This window comes from Perca fluviatilis, chromosome 13, assembly GCF_010015445.1.
Source record: "Perca fluviatilis chromosome 13, GENO_Pfluv_1.0, whole genome shotgun sequence".
Taxonomy (NCBI): domain Eukaryota; kingdom Metazoa; phylum Chordata; class Actinopteri; order Perciformes; family Percidae; genus Perca; species Perca fluviatilis.
The window spans coordinates 26,280,988-26,303,449 of record NC_053124.1 but is presented as its reverse complement, the minus strand read 5'-3'; the positions used below and the strand labels follow the sequence as shown (position 1 = coordinate 26,303,449).

Genomic DNA, 22,462 nt, shown 5'->3' with positions numbered 1-22,462 from the left:
TTCACTCTGATGCCACATATTTTAGTTTTGCTCAGTAATACAAACTTGATTCTTTTCACAATAAAACATATTTAACATATTGTACAAACTCACATTTTCAACGCACACAGAAGGTAAATAAATTATTGCACTTTTGACATGTCTTTTCTAATTATTGTAGTTGAAAAATGTATGACACTGCAACACTGCAAATCCCCATATTTCTTAGAAACGTTACTCAAAAAGTAAGTCATAGTTCATGGCACTTTTAGTAAAAATATTCAAATCCTGGCAGTAGAAGGTGCTTTGGTTTTCTGGATGAAACGGAAACTTAAAAACCTCATCTTTCTAAATAATTGATTAAAATCTCTTAGAAAGATGATTTAATACAATATTGGTACGGTTACAAAATATAAGGCCTTTGGTGTGTATTTTCAGTCTAGAAGTGGTCAGAAACCATATACAGTTGTAAACAAAGCAGCTGAAGTATGCAAAGTGTAAGCTGTAAAGTGTTTGATTGGTTGATTATACATGTGGTCCCATCTCGTTCACAGCTCAAGAAAAACTTTAAAAAAAAAAATTAAAAAAAACATACAAAAAAGATCATACACATTTGTTTTTCTCTAACCTGGGGTGTAAATATCACTGATTATAATGTAAAATAATTCCTTCAGTTTCAATAGGGCCTTCGCCGCTGTCGGCGCTCGGGCCCTAATTATAGTGTAACAAAAAGACTTGTACCTTAAATTATGTTTCTGTGACCTTTTACAACAGAAAGCAGTACAAGAGAACAGTACTATTATTCACAAGTTCCTGATTGGTAAAGGCAGTGAATATCCAGCAGTGGTAATTTTTCTACTTTAAAATCCTACTATAAAAATGTGCGTAAAATAGTTTGCTTTTCTGGAATTATTGTTCAAATGCTTACCTGAGTGTAAACTTTCCAAGATATTATTGATAAAAACTCCACAGACAATGTAAAAACACAAACCTTAAAATGATTCTTGCCAAAACTATCCTGGTCCACAGATACAAATGTTAAGCTATGCTTGATGTAAATATTGTCGGTACACCTCTCCCATTCTTCATATTTGTTGATTGTGAATACTGCATCGATTCATAGAGGTAGTACTCAAATCTATTCTCCTGGGTTTAAATATATGCCACGGTCTTTTAAAGCTGTACACCATCTGCCACTTTACTTTGTGTTTGTCAGATGTATTCACCTGAACTTTTAGGTTTTATGTGGAGATGGACCTGCTCCTGTCTTTCTTAGCTTCTGCACTCTCCTCCTCGGTGCCGGCCCACGGCTGGATCTCCCCGCTGCCGAATATTGTGTAGACGAGAGCACCGCCGACGTTGATCCCAGCAGCCACCCAGAACACCATCCTCCAGCCTGCCAGGGTGTGCTAAGAACCACAGAAGAAGAGGTAGTGTATTACTTCAGTGCCCCGTTATGTACAGCAGTGATTCCCAACCAGGGGTACTTGTACACAGAGAGAGTGACTTCATTCTCTGCTCAGGATGCCATTGCTCCACTATATCTTGACAAAGCAAATATTTGTTTGCTGCTATCTTAATGTTCTGAATGTCGAGTACAGCCCCTTTAAAATGTCCCCTGTGTCTGTTCTACTTTTATGTATAATACTCATGCATTAATGTAAAAGCAGGATTTTACTGTTGTAGTTGGTTGGGGTGGAGTTCATATTTGTTCCATTTTGTTTCGTACCGCCACTAATGATTATTTTTCATTATGGATTAATCTGTTGATTATTTTCTCGATTAATCGCTTGATTGTTCAGTTTGTAAACATTTAGAAAAAAGTGAGAAATTAAGTCTCAAATACTAACAATTACCTGCCCACAGGGACACCTTCACAATGCTTGTTTTGTCCGATGAACAGTACAATCCCCTAATATTATTCAAATTACAGCTTATTGGAAACACCCAAACTCTTAGTTCATCACCAGTTATAAACTGTGTACATTTTTAATGATTTATTTTTGGCAGTTTGATTTGAGTACTTTTATTTCTGATAATTTAGTTATTTGTTGTCTTGATTCTCTCCCTACATCAATGACCACAGTGGAAATTAGACTATAATTTTGTAGAGGATTGTAATTTAATGTCCTCCTCCTCATAATAAACTAAACTTAAAATCTTATAGTTCTGTAATAGTTTAAATGTTGTTTCATAGGCTTTTCCACGCCAACTAAAATACAAACTTTCAAAGAATGTCATTAAAAGAACTCAAGCCTCATATATTTGATATTTTTTAAAGATTATTTTCAGCCATTTTAGGCCTTTATTAGATAGGACAGCTGAAGTCAGGAAAGGGGGAGAGAGTGGGGGAATGAGATGCAGCAAGGGGCTGTGGGTCGGAACCGAATGCGCAGACGCTGCGGCAAGGACTGAGCCTCTGTATATGGGGCGCACGCTCAACCAGGTGAGCTATCCAGGAACCTCATCTATATGATAATTTAAGCGACTGAAACAATCATTCCTTTTTAGAGACTTACATCCTTGGTAAAGTACCCTGTAACAATGGGTGCCAAGACTCCAGGAACGGTCCCAAATGTGTTGGTGATTCCTAGAAGGAATCCTGCATATCTGCCAGAAAGAGAGAGAGGTAAAATATTCTTCAGTGTTTCTTTATAATACAAAGACAGTGGGAAATTAGCCTAATCATAATGTGTATCACACATACAGTATTGTACGTACAATTATGAGTCAGGAGGACCAAAACTGGAGGATTGGGCTGAAAGCTTGTCCACATCCTAATATTACTGTTCAAACGTCTGAGTCTTCATCACAACTGAAACGATTAGTTGATGAACAGAAAGAAAATTCTGATGACTAGTTTAAATTTAAGTTTTAGTAAATTTCCACAAATAAAGCAAAACATTCTCTGGTTTCAGGTTTGTGAATTACACGATTTGCTGATTTCTGGACATTTCTGGACCTTGAGATTCTGGAAAATTGAAATGGCCACATGCAGCCCTAATCCTAACAAACGGCAGAATATGCGAGTGGGGAAGCAGTATGGAAGGTAACACCCACCGAGGAGCGATGTCTATTTGGTTGATGTAGACTCCGGAGGCGGTTGCCCCTCCTATGGTTGTGGAGAGTGTGAGGAAGGTGACGGTGAGGATGTGGCTGCAGCCGGCGTAACTCACAGCCACGAGGAGAGCTGACGCTGGCAACACACCTGCAGAGAGGAGGGGGATGTGTGGAGAGATGGATGTTAAAAAAAAACGAAGGAAATACCAGTACACTTGGAGAAAACATCACTGGTATTCCTGGTTTTCTTTCGTTCTCTACAGTCAATGAGTAAACCATAAAAACACATTGTTTGTATATCTGTGTGATTCTTTCAATACTGAATCTTAACCAGATGAGGGCAGCATTACTACATTCAAAACCTGAGTCATGAGAGATATTGTAATTTGTGGTCTGTAATAAATTATTTTCTGAAAACCAACATACCGATTCCTGTGTAGAGGACACTTCCTTATTTGTTTGTTACAAGAACATGCTGAAAACTGAGGCTTTGTGTTGGACAAGTGAAAATAAAATTCCCTTAGGTAAGTGTAATGATGTGTCACGTTATTGGTGATTATTCACTTGTGGAAAACTTTACTTCTGTAAAAAATCATAAGCTTTACGTATTCTGAAAAATTCCTTTCTGTAGGTTACATTATTGATTTCGGTGTAGATGATCCAGTAATTACACCAAAATGATCTTTGGTAAGTGGAAGTGTGTGAAGAATTTAAAGAAAGAAAGAAAGAGTGCGTCAATATCAGACACTTTCCATCAGACAGGCAGGATAATTGTAACTGATAACTGTTGATTTCCACTGCTTGTACAATGGAAAAATACAGTGCAGTCTGTGCATATTTGGACAGTAACGTGTTTATTGTCTTGCCCTTAAACTCCAGCACATTGTATCCAAATGAAAGCGTGACTATGAGGTTAAATGTGACTTCTAGTTTTAAGGGGTTTCCCATCCTTATTGCGTGATCAGTGTGGGTTTGTGTAGAAAGGGTCACAACCTCTACAGGGTTCATCAAAAGTGGAAGTAAAGAGCAACACTTCGTGCCAGAGCCAAAACAATACTGTCAAAAGTGAAATACAGACTGCCCTTGTTTTTTGCTTCTTGAGTCCTTAACTTCCACATAAACATCTATCCCTTGTCCTGTGACAGTCAACCAGACACAGAAGCTGTCCATCCCATGATAAATTTAAGAAGATTTGGGTCCCTTTCACTGAGTATACATACGGAGGGGAAAACCATGAACTGGGACCTGACCTCTTTTTTGGCATGTGCATTTCCACATTTTCTTTGCTTTGAATGGTGCTGGCTGTTTGTGTTCTGTTTTTTGTTGTCGTTCTTGATGGTTGTTTTGTTTTGTCTTACTTTGTCATTTGTATGTTCTTGTAAAATCGGCCAAAATTTAAAATTTTCAACAAAAAAAGACACAGAAGCAATCATGCAGAACATGCAGCATATACACCTGTATACGTGTATATGTGACATAAACAAAGAGGTTCTGAGAGGAAAAGTTTATTTTACCTGCGAGAGTAAAGAGCTTGCGTACGTTGGTGACGCTGAACACCTTCCTCTCAATCAGACTGTCTGCTACGACACCTGACAGAGTCGAGAATAACCAGGCACCGAGGTATGGCAGAGCGGAGAGGAAACCATTCTGGACAGACAGACAGAGATTTTTTCAGAGTTGTTGTCCTATTTTGTTAAGGATTTGTTGTACGGCTGCAACTAACGATTATTTTCATAGACGATTAATATGTTGATTATTTTCCTGATTAACTGATTAGTTGTTTGGTCTATAAAATGTAAGAAAATGGTGAAAAATAACAATCACTGTTTTCCAAAGCCCAAGATCACGTCCTCCAATGTCTTGTTTTGTCCACAACGCAAAGATATTAAGTTTACTATCATAGAAGAGTGAAGAAACTAGAAAATATTCACATTTAAAAGATGGAATCAAAGAATAATCAATTATCAAAATACTGGCAATTAAGTTATAAGATGACAACTAATCAATTAATGGATTCATATTTGCAGCTCTAATTTGATGATTACAGGTAGCCTTGTCTTTGTTCAGTTTTAAGAGATGCATAAATAAGCATATTACAGTGCCCTGTCACACAGCATTGGGGCTGTAAGAGAAAAGTACAGAATCTAAGTGATGAGACCACCAAAGTTATTTATGACCTTTAGTAATATTAAAAAACAAAATAGTTTGGCACACTTATTGTATTTCTTGCTGAGAGTTAGATGAAAAGATTGATGTGTCTCTTATGTGTGTAAAGTAAATATGAAACAGCAGCTGGTTAGCTTTGCTAACCATAAAGACCGGGAGCAGGGGAAAACAGCTAGCCTGGCTCTGTTCAAAGGTTAAAAAATGGCCTACCAGCACCTCTTAAGGTCATTAATAAATATGTATATATAATAAATATTTTTTTACTTTGTCCCAATTCTGTTCCAAACCGGGCTGACTGATAGATTCAAACTTTAATACATCTTAACGTTTTTTACTTTTGGAAAATGTACAGGTAAGAAACCACAACTACAACTGTTTAATTTTAGTAAATTACACACAACCTTCAAACATAATTCTAGATCAATCGCTACTTACCAACATTTCTTATTCATTTTTAAATATGAAATGTGGGAATAAATAAATAGAAACCTTACCGATTGTAGGTCAAAGTGCAAGATATTATCCATGTAGGTGGGCAGGGAGGTGAGCAGGGTGTAGTAGCTCCAGTTTGAACACATCTGGGTGATGATGATGGCCCACAGAGGGACTGACATCAGCATGGGCAGCACGGGCACGGACCAGCCATGACCTGTACCCTGCAGGAGCATAACAAAATCTTTAGAAAACACTACACATATAGAATCTATACTAAATCCTTAGTTGTCACTGATATGATACAAAAAAAAAAAAGATTATTCAACAGCTTTGAACAGGTATTAAATGTTAGGAAGCAAGTAAACTTAAAATATTACATACATGGATTGACAGGAAAGCTTTCACTAAAGGGATACTTTGCTGGTTTAATCCAGCTCTGTGTCATCTTTGTGTGGGCAGTGTGTTTAGAAGAACGGTGATTGGCATCCCTGTGTGGCGTCAGTGCAAGGAGCTCAGAGCAGCCGAGGCCTCAGCGGCCTCTGTGACGCGTTTGGAGTCGTCCAGCGAATCTTGGCAGACCTCCGCTGATCTGCTCAGCTGGGAGCTCTGTGAGCTGCAGCCATGGAGAGAAGCCACACACCGTTTATCTGCCCACATTGCCATGACACAGAGCTGGATTTAAATCTGTAAAATGACTTGCATTACACCAGCAAAACAACAAATGGACAGCTGGAGGGGAAGAGAAAGTACGAAAAACAGAGAACAGTAAAAAGGTAACAGGACGTTTGAGAGGGAACTTAAAAACATTACACTGCAAGTAGAAAAAAACCCTCTTCAACATGGTGTAGAGGTGTAAAGGACAACTCAGTTTCAATTCATCCAAAACTCCCTTTCAGACATACGGCAAAAAAAAACAAAAAACAAAACTGAATAAAACACCTTCTTTGCAGCTTCCATACCAACTGGCAATACAGGGAAACTGTACGAGTGGGGATAATTTGTTGCTTCATGTATTTATATCGAAGACTTAAAGCTGCAATAGGCCAGAGTTTAATATCTTATCAACGAAGAGAAGCAGCAATAACGCAGGGCATCTCATTCTTCTGGGTCCTCTGGTTTAAACATTTTTAAACTAATACATCTTTTGTCATTTTTAATCATTACAGCTTACATTATGACCAGAAAAAGTAGAGCAAGATTGAAACATGTGAGCTGCACGTCAGTTCATAAAACATTGGTTAAGGTTTGATGTGCACCTGAGGTCCGATGGAGTTTATGATGTAATCTCGCTCCTCTTCACTGATTTGACGGTGGGTGCGAGGGTCATTGGATACAAAAATAAACCAAAAGACTGCCCAGAGGCAACCAGCACCCCCTGAAAGAGACAGAGAGAGAGAGAGACAGAGAGAGAGAGACAGAGAGAGAGAGACAGAGAGAGAGAGAATGGTTTATTGTACATGGTTGGTGAATAATTAAAGGAAAGCTGCTGGTTTTTAGGGTTGACAGTGAATACTTGAGTTCATAACAATATCAAACTGCTCCAAATGTATCGTACAAAGAGGAGAAGAATATTTTGAAAGCCCAATCAGAGGAAAAGTAATATGGTCACGGTCATGGTGATGATGATGATGAAGAACATTCTGTATAAAAAGGTAGCAAGGTCAGTTAAGTGAGATAAATACCTTAAATAGTTTTTTCATGAAATTGTAAAACATTACTTTTGTGCAGTGGTGGAAAGTAACTAACTCAAATACTGTACTTAAGTACAATTATGAAGTACTTGAGTATTTCCATCTGCTATTTTATACTTCTACTCCATCCCAATTCAGAGGCAAAAATTTTACTTTATTTGATAACTTTAGTTAATAGTTACTTACGTTTTTTTGTACTTTGTTGGTTTTGATGCCAATACTTTTGTTCTTTTACTGAAGTAACACTTCTAATGCAGGATTTTTCTTGTAACAGAGTATTATATACTGTATGTATGTATGTATGTATGTATGTATGTATGTATGTATGTATGTATATATATATATATATATATATATATATATATATATATATATATTTTAGTATAGTATGTGGTATTACTACTTTTACTTAGTTATTCTTCCACCACTGCTTTTGGGCCTTGGTGTTCTTAGTGTCATACAGCAACAACTATGTTTGTCACATCAAATTTCTTGCATATTATTCATTAATATCAGATAGGGAATTTATGATCTGCATGTTTAAATGTCTTATTGTTGTACAACATTAACCATCTTCCCTGTGAGAGACTAAGGTATATCATGATGTATATGTGATTGTGTTCGGATTTTCCTCGCTCACCACATAGGTAGAAGACAGCGGGCCAGCCTAAGGTTTGGCAGATGTAGCCGGTGAGCGGCAGAGCCAAAAAGGCCCCAAAGTTGGCCCCAGATCCCGACAGGGTCATCAGGCGAGAGCGCTCCAGAGGAGGAGCCCACCGAGCCCACATGGCCATCATGGCCGGGAACGTCACACCCTGGCGAAACATGGAGAAACACAGGCAGAGAGACAGGCACAGAGTGAGACAGAAAAATATGTACATATGGAATGTAGATGTGTAGCAAGCCAAAGTTTCAATGTTATAAAAAATATTCTGCAATGTAAAACACAGCTGAAATGATTAATCAGAAAATATTTTTGATAAACTATTAATCATTTAAGTCATGTTTTTTTACATTTTATAGTCCAAATCCTCCGGTGTCCTGCTTCACGCACTCTTACCTCTCCAAAGCCCTCCAACGCTCGTAGTGCAAACAGCCAGTACGAACCCATCTGGGCAGCCAGAGGGGTGAGCAGCGTGAGGGCAGCGGTGCCCAGCACACCCAAACCCAGGAAGATACTCCCCCCGAAGTGACCGGACAGGTAGCCCCCCGGGATCTGCGTGCACAGGTAGCCGAAGAAGAAGGCTCCCAGCAGCCAGCCCTGAGTCTCCGAGTCCCACGGGTACTGTGGGGTCTGGGACCAGAGGACAAAGAGAGGGACTGTTTATGGTAAAAGGCCTGTTGACAAGTATCCTACTCACATTTCTATCTATGAGATTCCCCCACCCGGTAAAGGTGATAGAGGCTGTGTACAGTGTGTGTCTTTAAATGTATAAATAGGGTCAAAGCAGATAGAACTGAGATCCATATTCATATATGGAAACACTCTGAGAGGAATCTTAAATATGACAAATCAACTCTTATCAAAACGCACAGACTGGAATTTTCCACTCATTAGAAGTACCCGCACCTTCTCCCCCTTCTCTGTTCTCTCTTATTTACCTTTTCCAATGCTTTCCAGTCAGCTTTACAGTTATATTTGACATAACTTACTTAATTAAAGCAACAAACTGACTAACAACATGTTATCTTGTGGGTTCGTTATTAAGTGTTTTGTTACAAACTACACACATATAGTAACAGGTTTAAGAATCAGCAAAAGGAAAATTGCTTAAAAGATTGTCTGTTACCCCCTCAGGTTGTGGGAGAGTGTCACTGGTGTTTTCCGACCCCGCTGGCAGTGGACAGGCATAGATTACGGAGGTGTTCTGGGTTGGCTTGGGGTCAGTGGTATTCACCATGGCTACCATGGCAACACTGAGGTTGACACGAAGACCGTAGACTACAGCGAACCCGAGAAACATCAGGAAGGCCAGGTTGAGGCGAGCCGAGCAGCACTGAGGAGGGACTGTTAAAGAGAATACAATGATATTTACATGTAGTCTGGACTGTGAGCATATCTTTTTATTAAAGCATAATTAATGTTTTAATGTTTTGCTGGAAGTAAGAATTTCTTTGTTTGCACCAGAGCTTATGTTAAATAAAAATATATAATAGAATAGAAAGAGCAGTCTATTGACAGACAATCTGCCGCTATTTTGATAGTTTTTTAATAGTTTTGGTAAAAGAACAACCAACATCATCTTTATGTCAAAATATGTTAACTTTATAGTAAATTGAATATTTAGGTTTTGGACTGCTGGTTGGACCAAACAAGTTATTTCATGACCTCATCGCCTTAAGATATCTTGAGAGTATTTGCAGGTAGCAAACTCAAAATCTTGATTAAAATACATTTTTATCTGCTACAAAAATAAACACCTGCATCATTCTCAATGAGGGGTTCAATGTCCTCGCTCTCGTCCGAAGGGGCCGAGTTGATGGAGTAGCCATTTGGTTGCGGCATGACACTTGGCTGACCCGGAAAATATTAAGTCTGTAAAATGATGTCACTGAGCCATAGTGTCAACGAAACCTGCTGGAAGGACAAAGGTAGTAATCAGAAAGGAAGAGGCTGTAGGGCTGGGTATCGTTCAGAATCTTTCGATCCGGTGCCAATTTCGATACCTCAGTTTCGATACCGATTCCTAACGATACTTTTTTCGATACCATATGTTTTAACCCTTGTGTGGACAAAACAAAAGGAAGTAAATTTATTTCTAAAACACATTTAAACACAGTTTAAGCTGACCAAAATGCTGTACAAACAAGAACTAAGGTGCTGTATTAACCCTCGTTTAGAGAGCAATTCTCAACAAAGTAAACGGAGTATCATAATCCTTATGTTGTCCTTCGGGTCACTGGGACCCAAAGGGACCACACAAGGGTTAAAATCCATTTCAACATCAACAAAAATACATTAAACACAAAGCTTTTATTTCCACCTTAATTGTGAATCAAAACAGTTATCAAAATTAAAAAATCTGGTAAAACTGCTCACTCAGAGTAACATTAATAAAAGTTCCTTGCAAGCTCAGCCTGTCAGTCAGTCATCAGGGCAGAGAAACCACCGTTGTGGCTGCTTGTAAGAGGAAGTGGAACGTCAACAGCACCGCAACCGCTTTCGGCTCGCCATTAATATCACATCGCAGCAAACGCTGTCGGCGTGAAGTTTTAAAAAACTGTAACCACACTTGAAACCAACCGTGACTCTCTGTGACTTCAACAAAACTGCAGACAGTTTACTCCGTCCGCACCTCTCCGTGTGCGTATGTGTCGGTCGGAGCTCCGCTCTGTGTCAATATGCAGAGAGGACAGATAAGCTTGCGCTTACACGCTAAGACGCTTTTGGAACCGAAATTTGGCACCGAAAGATAAAGAATTTTTCGATACTCATAGGATTGGGATATTTTTGGAATATTTTTTTCGATACCATAAAAGTATCGACGTTCGGTACCCAGCCCTAAGAGGCTGTGAGATAAACACATGACACAGACAAGTGAGACAAGTAAAGTCAAGTTACACAACACATCAGTTGAGCTTGATAACACACACACACACACACACACACACACACACACACACACACACACACACACACACACACACACACACACACACACACACACACACACACACACACACACACACACACACACACACACACACACACACACACACACACACACACACCATGAGTTTGTCTTTTTTTTTTTTTTAACTGAACTGGAACCTGTGAACATGAAATAAAAAGGTCACATAACAACAAAACAAACTGTCTGTTCGATCTTCAAATGTCTACTTCTCAAGAAATCGACCCTTGTCCTTGGCTTAACACACACATCTCTTTACAAGCTTACCAAAGTGTTTTTTAAAAGGTTTTATGAAACCAAAGGTCAGATTGAAACATAAAAAGCTCAACACAGTAAAGGCAAAGTTGGGAAAAACAGATAATAACGGAAATACCTGAGGAGGTGTGGGTAAAGGCCTGGGAAACACTTTGTAACGTCACCTATTCAGTGACCTGGAATTAATTTTGTTTTTAATAAGGCTTAAGCAGAAAATAAAAATCAATTGGGACCCAGTACTCTTGCTGTACTGGTGGATCATGCATACAAATGTTAATATTATCTATAAATTAAGCTTTTTGTGGAGAAAGTGGGACATTTAATGTCAAGGATAGCATGTTTTAATAAAGAGGTTTTGTTTCTCTTCCTGTATTGTTTGCCTAAAGGTTTAAGTAAAAGGTAGCCTGGGAAAACCCTGACAAACTTCCGGCAAATTTGAGATTTGCTTTGCAAGTCCGTCTGGCCAAGAGCCCATTCAAGCCCATTTCCAATTTTCCCAAATCGAGGCACCAATCACAACCGCTGAGGCAGGCTTTACACAATGATGATAGCGCAGCGACAGCAAGCAGCTTTTTGTTTACATTCAACATGACGGCCACCGAAGCGCAGCAACCAGTTGATGCCCCTGTCGCCGCTACGTCACCCAGATCAGTCTGATTGGTTGAAGGACTACCCAATTGTGCCCAGAGGCATTTGAGCGGCGTCCGTTCCCTTTGGAAAGGAGCTGTGAATGAAGCTTGCCCAGACCAGGTCTGGTGTCAACCAGGCTAAGTAAAAGCGATAGCTACCTACTGGAGATTGTATGGCTGTAAAAGTAAAGTAACATTGTTTTTTTAATTTTTAAGTAAAAAAGTTGTTGCCAAACAGAAAATTAATTGGCAAATATTTTGATCACCAAATAATTATTTTAGTCATTTAGTCAAGCAAAAACACCCAATATTTGCTGGTTCGAGCTCATGAAATATCAGGATTTGAAGCTTTTCTTTGTCATACGTGAAAGTATATGTAGGTTCGGGACTGTTTGTAGCACAAAACTAGAAATATAAAAGACATTTGTGGCATTGACAAACATATCAAAGAGTAATGACTCTGTATAGTAAGTGCTAAATGTTATAGAGCGGATTCGTCTGTAAAAGAAATAGCCAGGATAATAACGCTGAGTCATTGTTTTGAGTTTCACTTCTTACACTTGCTGCTGTTGGCTTTGATGTGCAGAAAAGTAACGACTCATGATGTTTCTGGCAGCAGAAAACCTTTCGGATGAACTGCTTTTAAAAAGGAACTGAGAAAAATATACTTTTTGACACAATCCAATATGTTTTGTGGGGGTCGAGCTGGGTTTCATAACACTAAAAGAGTTTCGCATGACAGCAGAGATACAGTGTTATCATCACAGTACATACAGTAATAGGACCAGAATGGCCAAAGATCACCTGAAGCAGCTGGTCATTACATAAATAACCCTTTAATTATAGCTACAGTTCATCTGTCCAGTCAATCTCAACATGTTCCACATTTCATGGCCACACATATTGTCTGAGGAATGTGTCATCCAAATTTTTCCCCCTAAATTATCATAATCATGTTTACATGTTATATAAAACTTCAGGGCTGCCGAATTTCACTATTAATTATTCGGCAATTACTATTTTGGTCTATCACGTGACGTACCAAGTTTCCAAAGTTTTCCCCAATTTTCCAAAAAAAGAGGAAATCATCCATTCAACATTTAAAAAAGCTTAAAACTCCCAATTTTGATTCATAAGTGACTTCAAAAAATTTATTGATTATCAAAATAGTTGCAGATTAATTTTCATCAACTTAATTGATTAATCGACTAAGTGTTTCCAAAAAGGATTTATTTCTCAGGAAGTGTTTTTCTCATATTCTTTATTTTTTATTTTTTTTACAATTTACAATAAAGTGTCAGTGTGTATAAGAAAAAGGCGACCTGGAAAAACTGTGAGAAGACATCTGTGGCTCTAATTACTGAGTACAAAATGTGGCTCAATCATCTTGAATGTTTGCATTGATCTGTCTGCCAAGTTTACAGTCAGTGACAGTGTCAAATAAGGTGTGCATATATATATATATATATATATATATATATATAATAAAATAATATAATAAAAATAATATAATAAAAATAATCTTTAAAGAAATATATTTCTTTATATACATTTCTCTATATGTGTCCCAAAGCACATTTGGACCTGGCCCCTGAATATATTTCGGACCTTCTGACTCATCCAAAGCATGAGCATTCCCCATGCAGGGACTTTTCATAAGAAATCTTATAGAAATTGATCAATTATATTCTCAAGACGCTTTCATAGAATTTTTCACATTTTCTTTTATGTTATCCTTTCATTTCAAGTGATATAAGTGCTTTGCTGGACTTTATTGGTATTATTGCATTTTTTGGGTGCATTTAAAAGTGCTTTAACTTTGTACCATTTTATTTAAAACAAATATAAAGATTAATATTATTATGACATGTAGCATTGGTTTTGCCACAAAAAAAATTTAAATGTCAACTTCTCAGGGCTGCAACGATTATTTTCTTTATCAATTAATCAGCCAATTATTTTCTCAATTAATTGTTTAGTTTACAAAATGTCAGAAAATTGTGTCACAACATCCGTGTGACACGTTGTTTTTAAACAATTATTGGCAGTTACCATTAAGGTGACCAACACATTGTGTATCCCAAATACATTGTGCTATGTGGCAAGTATGTATGCATGACAAAGCATATACTTTTTGCCATTACCATGTGACACATGTCTACAAGTGAATGTCTGTGCAACTATGTGTGTGTGTGAGCCTATCATGAGATCCTCAGAGAAAAAGCCCAATTCTGTTCTTGTCAGACCCCTTGTCTTCCATATTGTTAGGGGTGAACTGGGGAAGAAAAGGTCAGTTACTGTGGTAAAATTTCAGGTTGCATTTTTGCTTACAAAACCTGTTTGGGCTGAAAGTAAAGCCCATTTTTAAATAAACAATGTGCAAGCAATGTGTAAGTCCCAATATCAGCACTAACACCTATACATAGGGGCTGGAACCTAATTCCTATAACAATTACTATATATCACTGCCAATTAAGTAGTACGTGATTTTATTATTTAGGATAATAAAAAAATGCCCAACACAGGTTACCAAAGTAATGTTATTAAATCGGTTATTTTAAGAGTTACAGAGTTAACAAAATGTACAATGACATTAAACAGAGACAAATCAGCACTCTTCAGCCTCTAGATTTAACTAGCATATATTTGGTGAAGTTACTTAATTTAAAAAAAAATGTGATTAATTTTCTGAAACCCAACTGCTTACTGCATTAAAGGACAATATTGTCAAATATGTCTAAATAATGTACGTTATTGATTTTACAGGTACATTTTTTAAGTAATTTAAATTAACAACTAATAAAACAAGTGGAAATTAAAGTGCAAAATGTGTTTTTCTATCAATGATCGAGATCAATACCAACAACAGCAACCTATACGGTCTATATTTATGTAATTGACTGTTGCAGTAGCCTACTTTGATCTTTTGTTTATTCCCTTTTTCATATGTTTATTGTATGTATGCACCACCCACACCAAGGCAAATTCAATGCAGTAAAAACTTAGTATGGCGAAAATCTCATTCTGATAAAAGGCATAAAATTATTATTAATATTATAACTTGATTGATTTCAAGCTAGTTTAACATAGGAAAATCCTCAAATATGTGTGAATGGTGTCTGTTATGTGCCAAGTGTCAGACACATAGCTATAACAAAAACACTAACATAACACAGGTCTGCGGTTGTTAGCATAAGACCACACATGATTTAAAGTTACCCTGAACCTGCTAGCTTACAGTATGGTTTAGCATGTAACTATAATTCGTATATTAACGTTTCTGTTTTAACGACGACTTAGTTTTATGGATATTTCGTCAAACACATCTTACCTTGTGAAGGGTTTTAAACCAAAGACACCTGTGGTTAAAGGCAGCCTGAACGTAAAAGAACATGAAACATGAATCGTATCATATCAATTGTGTCTTTCTCACAGCCGGCGAGACAGCAAATTATCTGTGTTGCTGTTTTCACTACCGCAGAAAAACAGTCAGTCATATGACCGAAGCTATGAAGAAACGCAAATCTAAAAAAGACTGGAGTGGTTACGGTGGTTATGCCTAATTGTTGAATTTCCAATGAGGCCATCTTGTATGTTTTACAAATCAGTACGTAGGATGTGACGTTTTCAGCACATGACCAACGGCTGGCCGGCACTGCTCTCTTGCTCGAGCTTCAACCACGGTCAGCTTATAGAAGTACAAAAAAAGTAATTTAATTTAACCAAATTTAAAACGTATTTTCACTGCAAAGCAGTCGTAGTTTTTCCTTTGAATTGTATTTTTTACCATCCTGGTCGGGAAGAAAATGCATTTCCGGCAGCCGTTTTAATATGTTGTTATGGCAACGAAATCCACCTCCAGTGTTGTAAACTGAAGTAAACGTAACGTTAGCTACAGCCCAGCTGCCAAGAGTTAAATTCAGCTAATTTTAAAACACCTGTAAATTATACAGACACCGTCGCATCCATGGCCCATTACAGAGTAAGTATTTGGTGTCATACTTTCTGTAGCTGTTAATTGTTTTTACTCGGTAAATGTTGTAGCTGCTCATGCGAAGCGTGGGCTAATTAGCTAGCTAAACTAGCATAATGATGGCTTGTTTGCATGAAGTAGCTAGTGAACTTCCCTCAAGCGGGGGCGTTAAATAGCCAGTGGATAAAACCAGTCAGACGTGTGCTGCTAACTTATGTGCAAGTCTAATAGTTGCTTTATGTTTCAGGCGTCAGAATCGAAACGAGAGCAATTCAGAAGATATCTGGAAAAATCTGGAGTTCTTGACGCTATAACAAGCGGTAGGTATACAAACAATTCAAATAGCTACCTTATTTACATGTCCAAGTGCAAGGGCGTAGGTTTTATGTCAACATTGGGGGGGAGGGGGGATCTGGACAGGGTTCAAAATTAGCACCATCCACCAGCCCAAATGCTGGGAAAATATACAAAGATTTGCTTCACTCACCAGTCAACAAAACAATGGTAATCTATTGAGTGGCTGGTCAAATTTGAACATTCACTAGCTATGTGGCTGGTGGATAAAAAAGTTAATTTAATCTAAATTGATATTGAATCTAATTCTTCTCCTGTATTGTTTGAAACGTTCTGCTTATTTAAAACATCACACATGTTTCTGGATGTGTTTTTTAGGAATCATTTACATCTTGTTAACCTTGTTAAAGCCATACACTCCATAAGTTTAAATCTACATAAAAGACATGACAGTCAAAATCACAAGAAATCACATCTGTATTTGTCAGGCCTCTGTTTTCACACATTCACTCACTTTTCACCGATATACCTGCTGTGCTATTTTATCACCATTTCGTTTCTCTTTTTGCAGTTTTAGTGACACTTTATGAAGAGAATGACAAACCTAACAATGCATTGGAGTATCCTTTTTTTCATGTATGCAGTTCTATATAACATAGATCTATGTGTAAAAATGGCAGAAAATAGATAGCATGGTACATCTGATTTAAAATACATTGACAAATAATATATAGCCTATTATTCACTGTTAAAAACCAGATTGTCATGTTTTTGCTTAGAGTTGACCCTGTTCAAGTTTCCTCAAGAATTGTGTAGCTGAGAATTATGGGCCGTCTTGTACTTAAAGTGTCATATTATGCTCATTTTCAGGTTCATAATTGTATTGAGAGGTTATATCAGAATAGGTTTACATGGTTTCATTTTCAAAAAACACCATATTTTTGTTGTACTCCACATTGCTGCAGCTCCTCTTTTCTGGTACATTTTAAAATGTCAACAATCCAGCTGGGGGGAGAAACCGCTGAACATTTTTTAAATCTGTAATGTAGGCGTCCTGTGTAAGAGAAATGCTATTTTCCCCATATCTATCGAAAACAAATGTGTGATGTGGAAACATGATTTTTTTTTTCTCTATAGGAGACTAAAGTGTGAAAAACACTGCTGGATAATTAAAACCGGCATTGGCTGCAGTTTTGTGTCATCAACATCACGCTTTAGTTTATTGTACGTGTGTGTGTTGCGGTCATTAATGACACCTTGAATACCACAGTCCTTTTCAGAACCACACACACGTATAACTGGAAATTCTGCACTATTCTGTGACTTGATCCTTCACTTCAGTGGTGATTTCTGGAACCCAAGTGTTGTGAGAAGCCAAAGTCTTTACTTTCCATACAGTACACTTGGCAGAAGATTAGTATAGTTCACAGGGAGCTTGTTTTTGAGCCAGAGGAGTTCATTATTTTGTGTTACATGAATGGCCCTAGAGGGGAACAAGTCACTGTCACTGTTGCTTTTATTTACTAATCTTCATCCATCTGGCTTGGTTAAAATCAAAGATTTCTGTAGACTGATTATTGATAGCACACAGTGACCTTAACCACCGGCACAGTTTCATAAAGCTACACCTCGGTGCAGCTGCTCCGGAGCCAGCGGACGCTGTGGCTCTTCGCATGGAGCTGGCTGACCTACAACAGAAATGCAACCTGCTCATGGAGGAGAACAAAGAGCTGAGGAACAGGGTGAGATGCTGGTAAAAGTCTAAATTTACAGATAACCAGGTCTGCTTGTGTTTGAGTGTGCTGCTCATACTGTAACCTCTAACCTCTGCCGTTACATAATTTTTCAGCTGATGCAGTATGAACCGTCACCTGAAGAGGGAGCAGCAGAGTAGAACGGAGGGTTTTTTCATTGCTGTTTGGGGTAAAAAGAGAAAAGTAGCCTTTTTGGAGAATATTTAAATGTTTATTGCATAATCACAAAATCACTGTTATTTTTGTTGTAACAAGAAGCAACTTTTCCTTTGTCATAAATAAATGTTTTTTCAGCATTTGGCATCAGTAATTCACTTGATGTCCTAAATTCACAATTGTTCCTGTTTCCAACCAAAGGCTTCTGCTTACATACACAATTTTTTTTTAGAATGGCCTTTAATTTTTTCTAAGATATTTTAATTGATATCAACTACATAACTGAGTAAAAAGTTGTCATACAAAAGCAATAATTCAGAGTTGTTTTCTGAAAGGAAATTAAAGTATGATAAATGACACCATAACATCATTTTGGTCACAATAACAACTCCAAGATATTTAGCACTCATTTCCCATTGTGACAGACATTTAGAATAATTGTTAAATATTCTTACTGAAGATCTCTGACATGTTAAATGGGGGATGAATGAATTCAGGCAGGTCACTGATTTAAAAGTATCTGGTTGCGTAACAGCATGTTGTGACCTGAAACTGCATTATAGATTTGTGGTTCAGTTTTCCATTACCCTCTAATCATTCAGATAGAGCTGCTGTATACACTCAAATCATAAAATGTCTATCTGAGTCTCTGTAACAGACCTGTTAATGTACGCAAACAAAACCGTCCTTTGTGGTCTGACCACCACCTGTTAAAATCTGAGAAGAATGTTAGATTGCAGATTTAAATATGATTGGAAAAAGTTCTTTGGTTTATAGAAGAAATAAATTACCTAAGAGTTTGAGTTTAATTTTATCCTACGGTAATATTCTCTTTCCTGTTGACTGATCAAACTCCTGCTGTTCTGTGTGACATTTCTACTGTGCCTTTCACTTTGGTCAGGGATACCTTTTGCTCAGAGCCCAAGTTGGCTCCAGCAATAATTCACACCTTACCTAATCAAAGGACCTTTTTTCAATATTTCAGTAAAATAGTAGGACTATTCTGTCCTACAACTTCTTGTGAGCTTCTGTCTCCACTGCCCAGTGAATAAAACTCATCTGAACATGCCAGTTCATTGGACCTTTTGGTTTGGTAACAATTAACAAATGCCTTTTGTGCGTGTTTTTTAAAGAACTTTAAATGTGTGAAAAGTGCAGTGACTTAGTGTTCCCATAACTTGCACCCAAACATGGCATGGGCATACAGTCTGTTGTTTATATCTGCAGATCAGTTGGAGCTCTTCTGCTGCCTGAGCTGCTCACCTGTGACACTCTGCGGTTTGGAGGGGAGGCGACGGGGCTGTTACTCTCCCGGCTGTGTCGAGATACTGAGCTCAGCTCCCCTGCCGAGTCCGGGCTCTGAGACCTGATCGGTCTCTTAATGTCTGATTTAGAGAGCCGTCTTGCTCGGGGACCGACGCAGCTGCCACGTGGCTTCACGCTGTTGTTCCTGTGGTAGGAATCTCCACTGTCCGAGCCGTTCCCCTCTACCAGAGTGGAGCAGTTCCACGGTGGACTCACCCTCCGGGACTTCCTCACAATGCCTGACAGAGTTGTGCAGGAGGAGGTGTCTGCTACAGGGAGGGTGGGGTACTCCGAGCTGGGACACTCCATGTCCTCATGATGGGGTGAAGATTGTTCCTCTGGCTCATCCTGTTTGTCTGCAGGAGGAGAACGTGTCTCGCTGCTTGTGTTGTTGGAGTTGCTGTTTTGCTCTGTGGGGCTCGCCACGCGCTCCTTGCCGTCCTTGTGGCTGTCTGGCTTTGCACCAGGGTCCCCTTTTATTGGGACAAATGCAGAGGAGGCATTAAGAAGAGGGTAGGTAGGTCCGTTGCCCTGCTTCTCCAACAGTAATGTGTATCCACATGGTGCAGTGGGAATTGTAGTCTTGCGACCAGCAGATGTGCCTATGCAAACCTGATGCACAACTGAGTTCTTTTGTGACTTGTCGACGTAATAATCGTCGAGATCGGCCTTCAGATGGGGGTAGAAGTCCAGGATGCCTTTCTTAATCTTCTTGTATCCCAGGTGCAGGATCTCAAGAATGCTGAGAAAGAGGGAGATGCAGGCAATCACTTGCATGAAGACCATGAAAACCGTTTTCTCAGTGGGCCTGGAGACGAAGCAGTCGACCACATTTGGGCACGGCTCCCTCTCGCACTTGTAGAGAGGGTTCAGGCGGTGTCCATAGAGGATGTACTGACACACCATGAAGCTGACCTCCACCAGTGAGCGAGTCATGATGTGAACCACATAAGTACACAGCAGAGAGCCCCTCAGTGGCGCTTTGTTGAGCTTCCCCTGCTCCAGCTGCTTCATCTCCTTTTCAATCCTCTTCCGCACCTCCACCAGCTCAGCGTCCACCGCCTCCAGCTCCCGACGGAGAGCCACCTTCTTGCAGTGGCGCTCCTTCTCCAGGGCTCGCAGCTGGTAGATAGCGTGACCCATGTACACCAGGGAGGGCGAGGACACAAAGATCACCTGCAGCACCCAGTAGCGGATGAGGGAGATGGGGAAGGCCTGGTCGTAGCAGACGTTGCGGCAGCCGGGCTGGTCTGTGTTGCAGATGAAGTCTGACTGCTCGTCGTTCCACACGTCCTCGGCTGCGACGCCCAGCACCAACATCCGGAATATGAACAGGATGGTCAACCAGATCTTGCCGACCATGGTGGAGTGGATATGCACCTCCTCCAAGATGCCTCCGAGGAAGTTCCAGTCTCCCATTTTTTATATTAGAAGTGCTGTAACGAATAAAGAGACAAAATCAAAGTTATGATTATTAATAAAGCCAAACTGATACTGGATTTTAGAGGCCGATAACAATATAAAAAGATATATAATATGCATTGTATATATAAATATGATTTAAAAATTTGAAAATTACACATCGGCTGATAGTATTTTCAAAAGATGCTTAACAAATACAATCTTGAAACCGATTGATTTGTTTTTTAAAGTATATAAATACTAGTACTAATTTACGTACTTGTAACAAAGAAATTCCTACAATGTAGTATTGCTAAGATCCAAATACTTCTTCCACCAGTGCTCAGAACTAGGTTTTCAATTATACAACCAGTATTAAATAGCTGCATTAGGACTTTTGATGTATTCTTATTGCCCAGTGTTACGTGAAGTGTATGGCAACATTGAGCAGCATCTTATTAAAACATAAGATATATTGGTTAAATTGGTAATAATTAGACATTACAAATCATATAAAAAAATAGTCAATCATTTTAATCCATTTATAAAAAGTATCTGAAAACTGTTTTCCTACAGCAAAAGAGAGAAAGCATTGCACTACGTAAAGCGGATCTATTCAGCTCACGTAATTATGTAACAAAATGACATGACTTACACAAAACGGTCAAATACTTATTTTAAAATTAGTTAACTTACCTTTCATCTGAGATATGAAATATAACCATAAAGGCCTTTTGCAATAATGGTGCTGATGCTGTGGAACACAATCCTACAGGCCCATCATAGACCTTTTTTATCCTCTTCTACAAGGCGAGAATTCAGTCTCCACTGTTGGTTAAAACTGGACAAAAACAAATGATCCCTGCTGGCTCTTGTTGTTCACAACTTATAGCCTGTGAAAGACAAAACCAATCGATGCTGTTGCGATGCTCTGTTGCCATTTACCTTGCAGCAGTATGAATGGACTGACTGCCAGTTCCTGATAGTCATCAGGGGTGAAATGTGTTGCAAAGCATGTAAGAGTTTGCCGCCCGTTTCTGGTTGAACCTAAAAGACCCTGAAGTGGTTTGATCCTCTAAATTCACACAGGACACAAGGGGTGCACTGGGTTTGATGGGGATCTTGCATCTGATCGTGCCTTGAAAGTGGATAATAATCGATGTAATGCTTCTGAAGAGGATCACTATCCTGATTTAATCTGAGACCTGACATTGTAGGATTTGTTAAAATGCAAGATATCCCCCACTTATTTAAAACAGCGAGATATAACGCATTAGAGCCACAACAAGTTCGTGTCCCGGTCACTGCTCTGTTACCAGTGTTGAATGGTGGCCGTTGTTGCAGCTAGAGCAGCTGAATCATTTCATTGATTAATAACAAATTAATCTACAATGATTTTGATAATTGATTATTCATACTTTTTTTTTTCTTCTGCGAAGCATGCATTAAGAAGCTAGAAGCAAACATAAATTGCTTCCAGCTTCTTAATTGTGGAGATTTGATGCTTTTCTTTGTATTACATGATAGTAAACTGACAAATAAAGCAATCGAAAGGCATCATCTGGGCTGGCTTTTTGATCTTTTTTTTTTACAATTTTCTAGCATTTTATAAACAAAAGGATTCAATTGAGAAAATAATTGGCATAAAAATACCATTCACAATTTCAAATGACTTTTGTGACCAACAGTCCAAAACCCCAAAATATTCAATATACTATAATGGTAGATGAGG

At 38.6% G+C, this 22,462-nt stretch overlaps 3 protein-coding genes across 8 annotated transcripts; 1 reads left to right on the top strand and 2 right to left on the bottom strand.

Annotated features, from left to right (window-relative positions):
- Positions 1-15,366, bottom strand: si:ch1073-513e17.1 (sialin). Of its 5 annotated transcripts, none has more exons than XM_039819460.1 (11): positions 15,179-15,366; positions 9,753-9,909; positions 9,122-9,339; positions 8,392-8,625; positions 7,972-8,146; positions 6,897-7,015; positions 5,700-5,861; positions 4,554-4,686; positions 3,040-3,187; positions 2,499-2,589; positions 1,221-1,388 (listed from the first exon to the last, which is right to left on the bottom strand). In XM_039819460.1, exons 2-11 carry the CDS (start codon positions 9,835-9,837, stop codon positions 1,221-1,223), a joined length of 1,533 nt encoding a protein of 510 aa, XP_039675394.1. In that variant the 5' UTR covers positions 9,838-9,909; positions 15,179-15,366. The 5 variants fall into 5 exon arrangements, 4 of the variants coding, with proteins under 4 accessions (XP_039675397.1, XP_039675394.1, XP_039675395.1 ...); XM_039819461.1 differs by having other exon boundaries at positions 9,753-9,906; XM_039819462.1 differs by lacking the exon at positions 15,179-15,366 and adding an exon at positions 10,396-10,425 and having other exon boundaries at positions 9,753-9,906.
- Positions 15,367-15,516: 150 nt separating this feature from the next.
- LOC120570867 (c-Myc-binding protein-like) lies at positions 15,517-18,164 on the top strand. 2 transcript variants are annotated; one of them, XM_039819468.1, is made up of 5 exons: positions 15,517-15,829; positions 16,068-16,140; positions 16,686-16,734; positions 17,727-17,867; positions 17,964-18,164. In XM_039819468.1, exons 1-5 carry the CDS (start codon positions 15,815-15,817, stop codon positions 17,965-17,967), a joined length of 282 nt encoding a protein of 93 aa, XP_039675402.1. In that variant the 5' UTR covers positions 15,517-15,814; the 3' UTR covers positions 17,968-18,164. The 2 variants fall into 2 exon arrangements, with proteins under 2 accessions (XP_039675402.1, XP_039675401.1); XM_039819467.1 differs by having other exon boundaries at positions 15,525-15,829; positions 17,727-17,856.
- Positions 18,058-22,437, bottom strand: LOC120570865 (gap junction alpha-9 protein-like). Its single transcript, XM_039819464.1, has 2 exons — positions 21,427-22,437; positions 18,058-20,765 (listed from the first exon to the last, which is right to left on the bottom strand). The coding sequence occupies exon 2, from the start codon at positions 20,746-20,748 to the stop codon at positions 19,240-19,242; it is 1,509 nt and encodes a 502-aa protein (XP_039675398.1). The 5' UTR covers positions 20,749-20,765; positions 21,427-22,437; the 3' UTR covers positions 18,058-19,239.
- Positions 22,438-22,462: the final 25 nt, after the last annotated feature.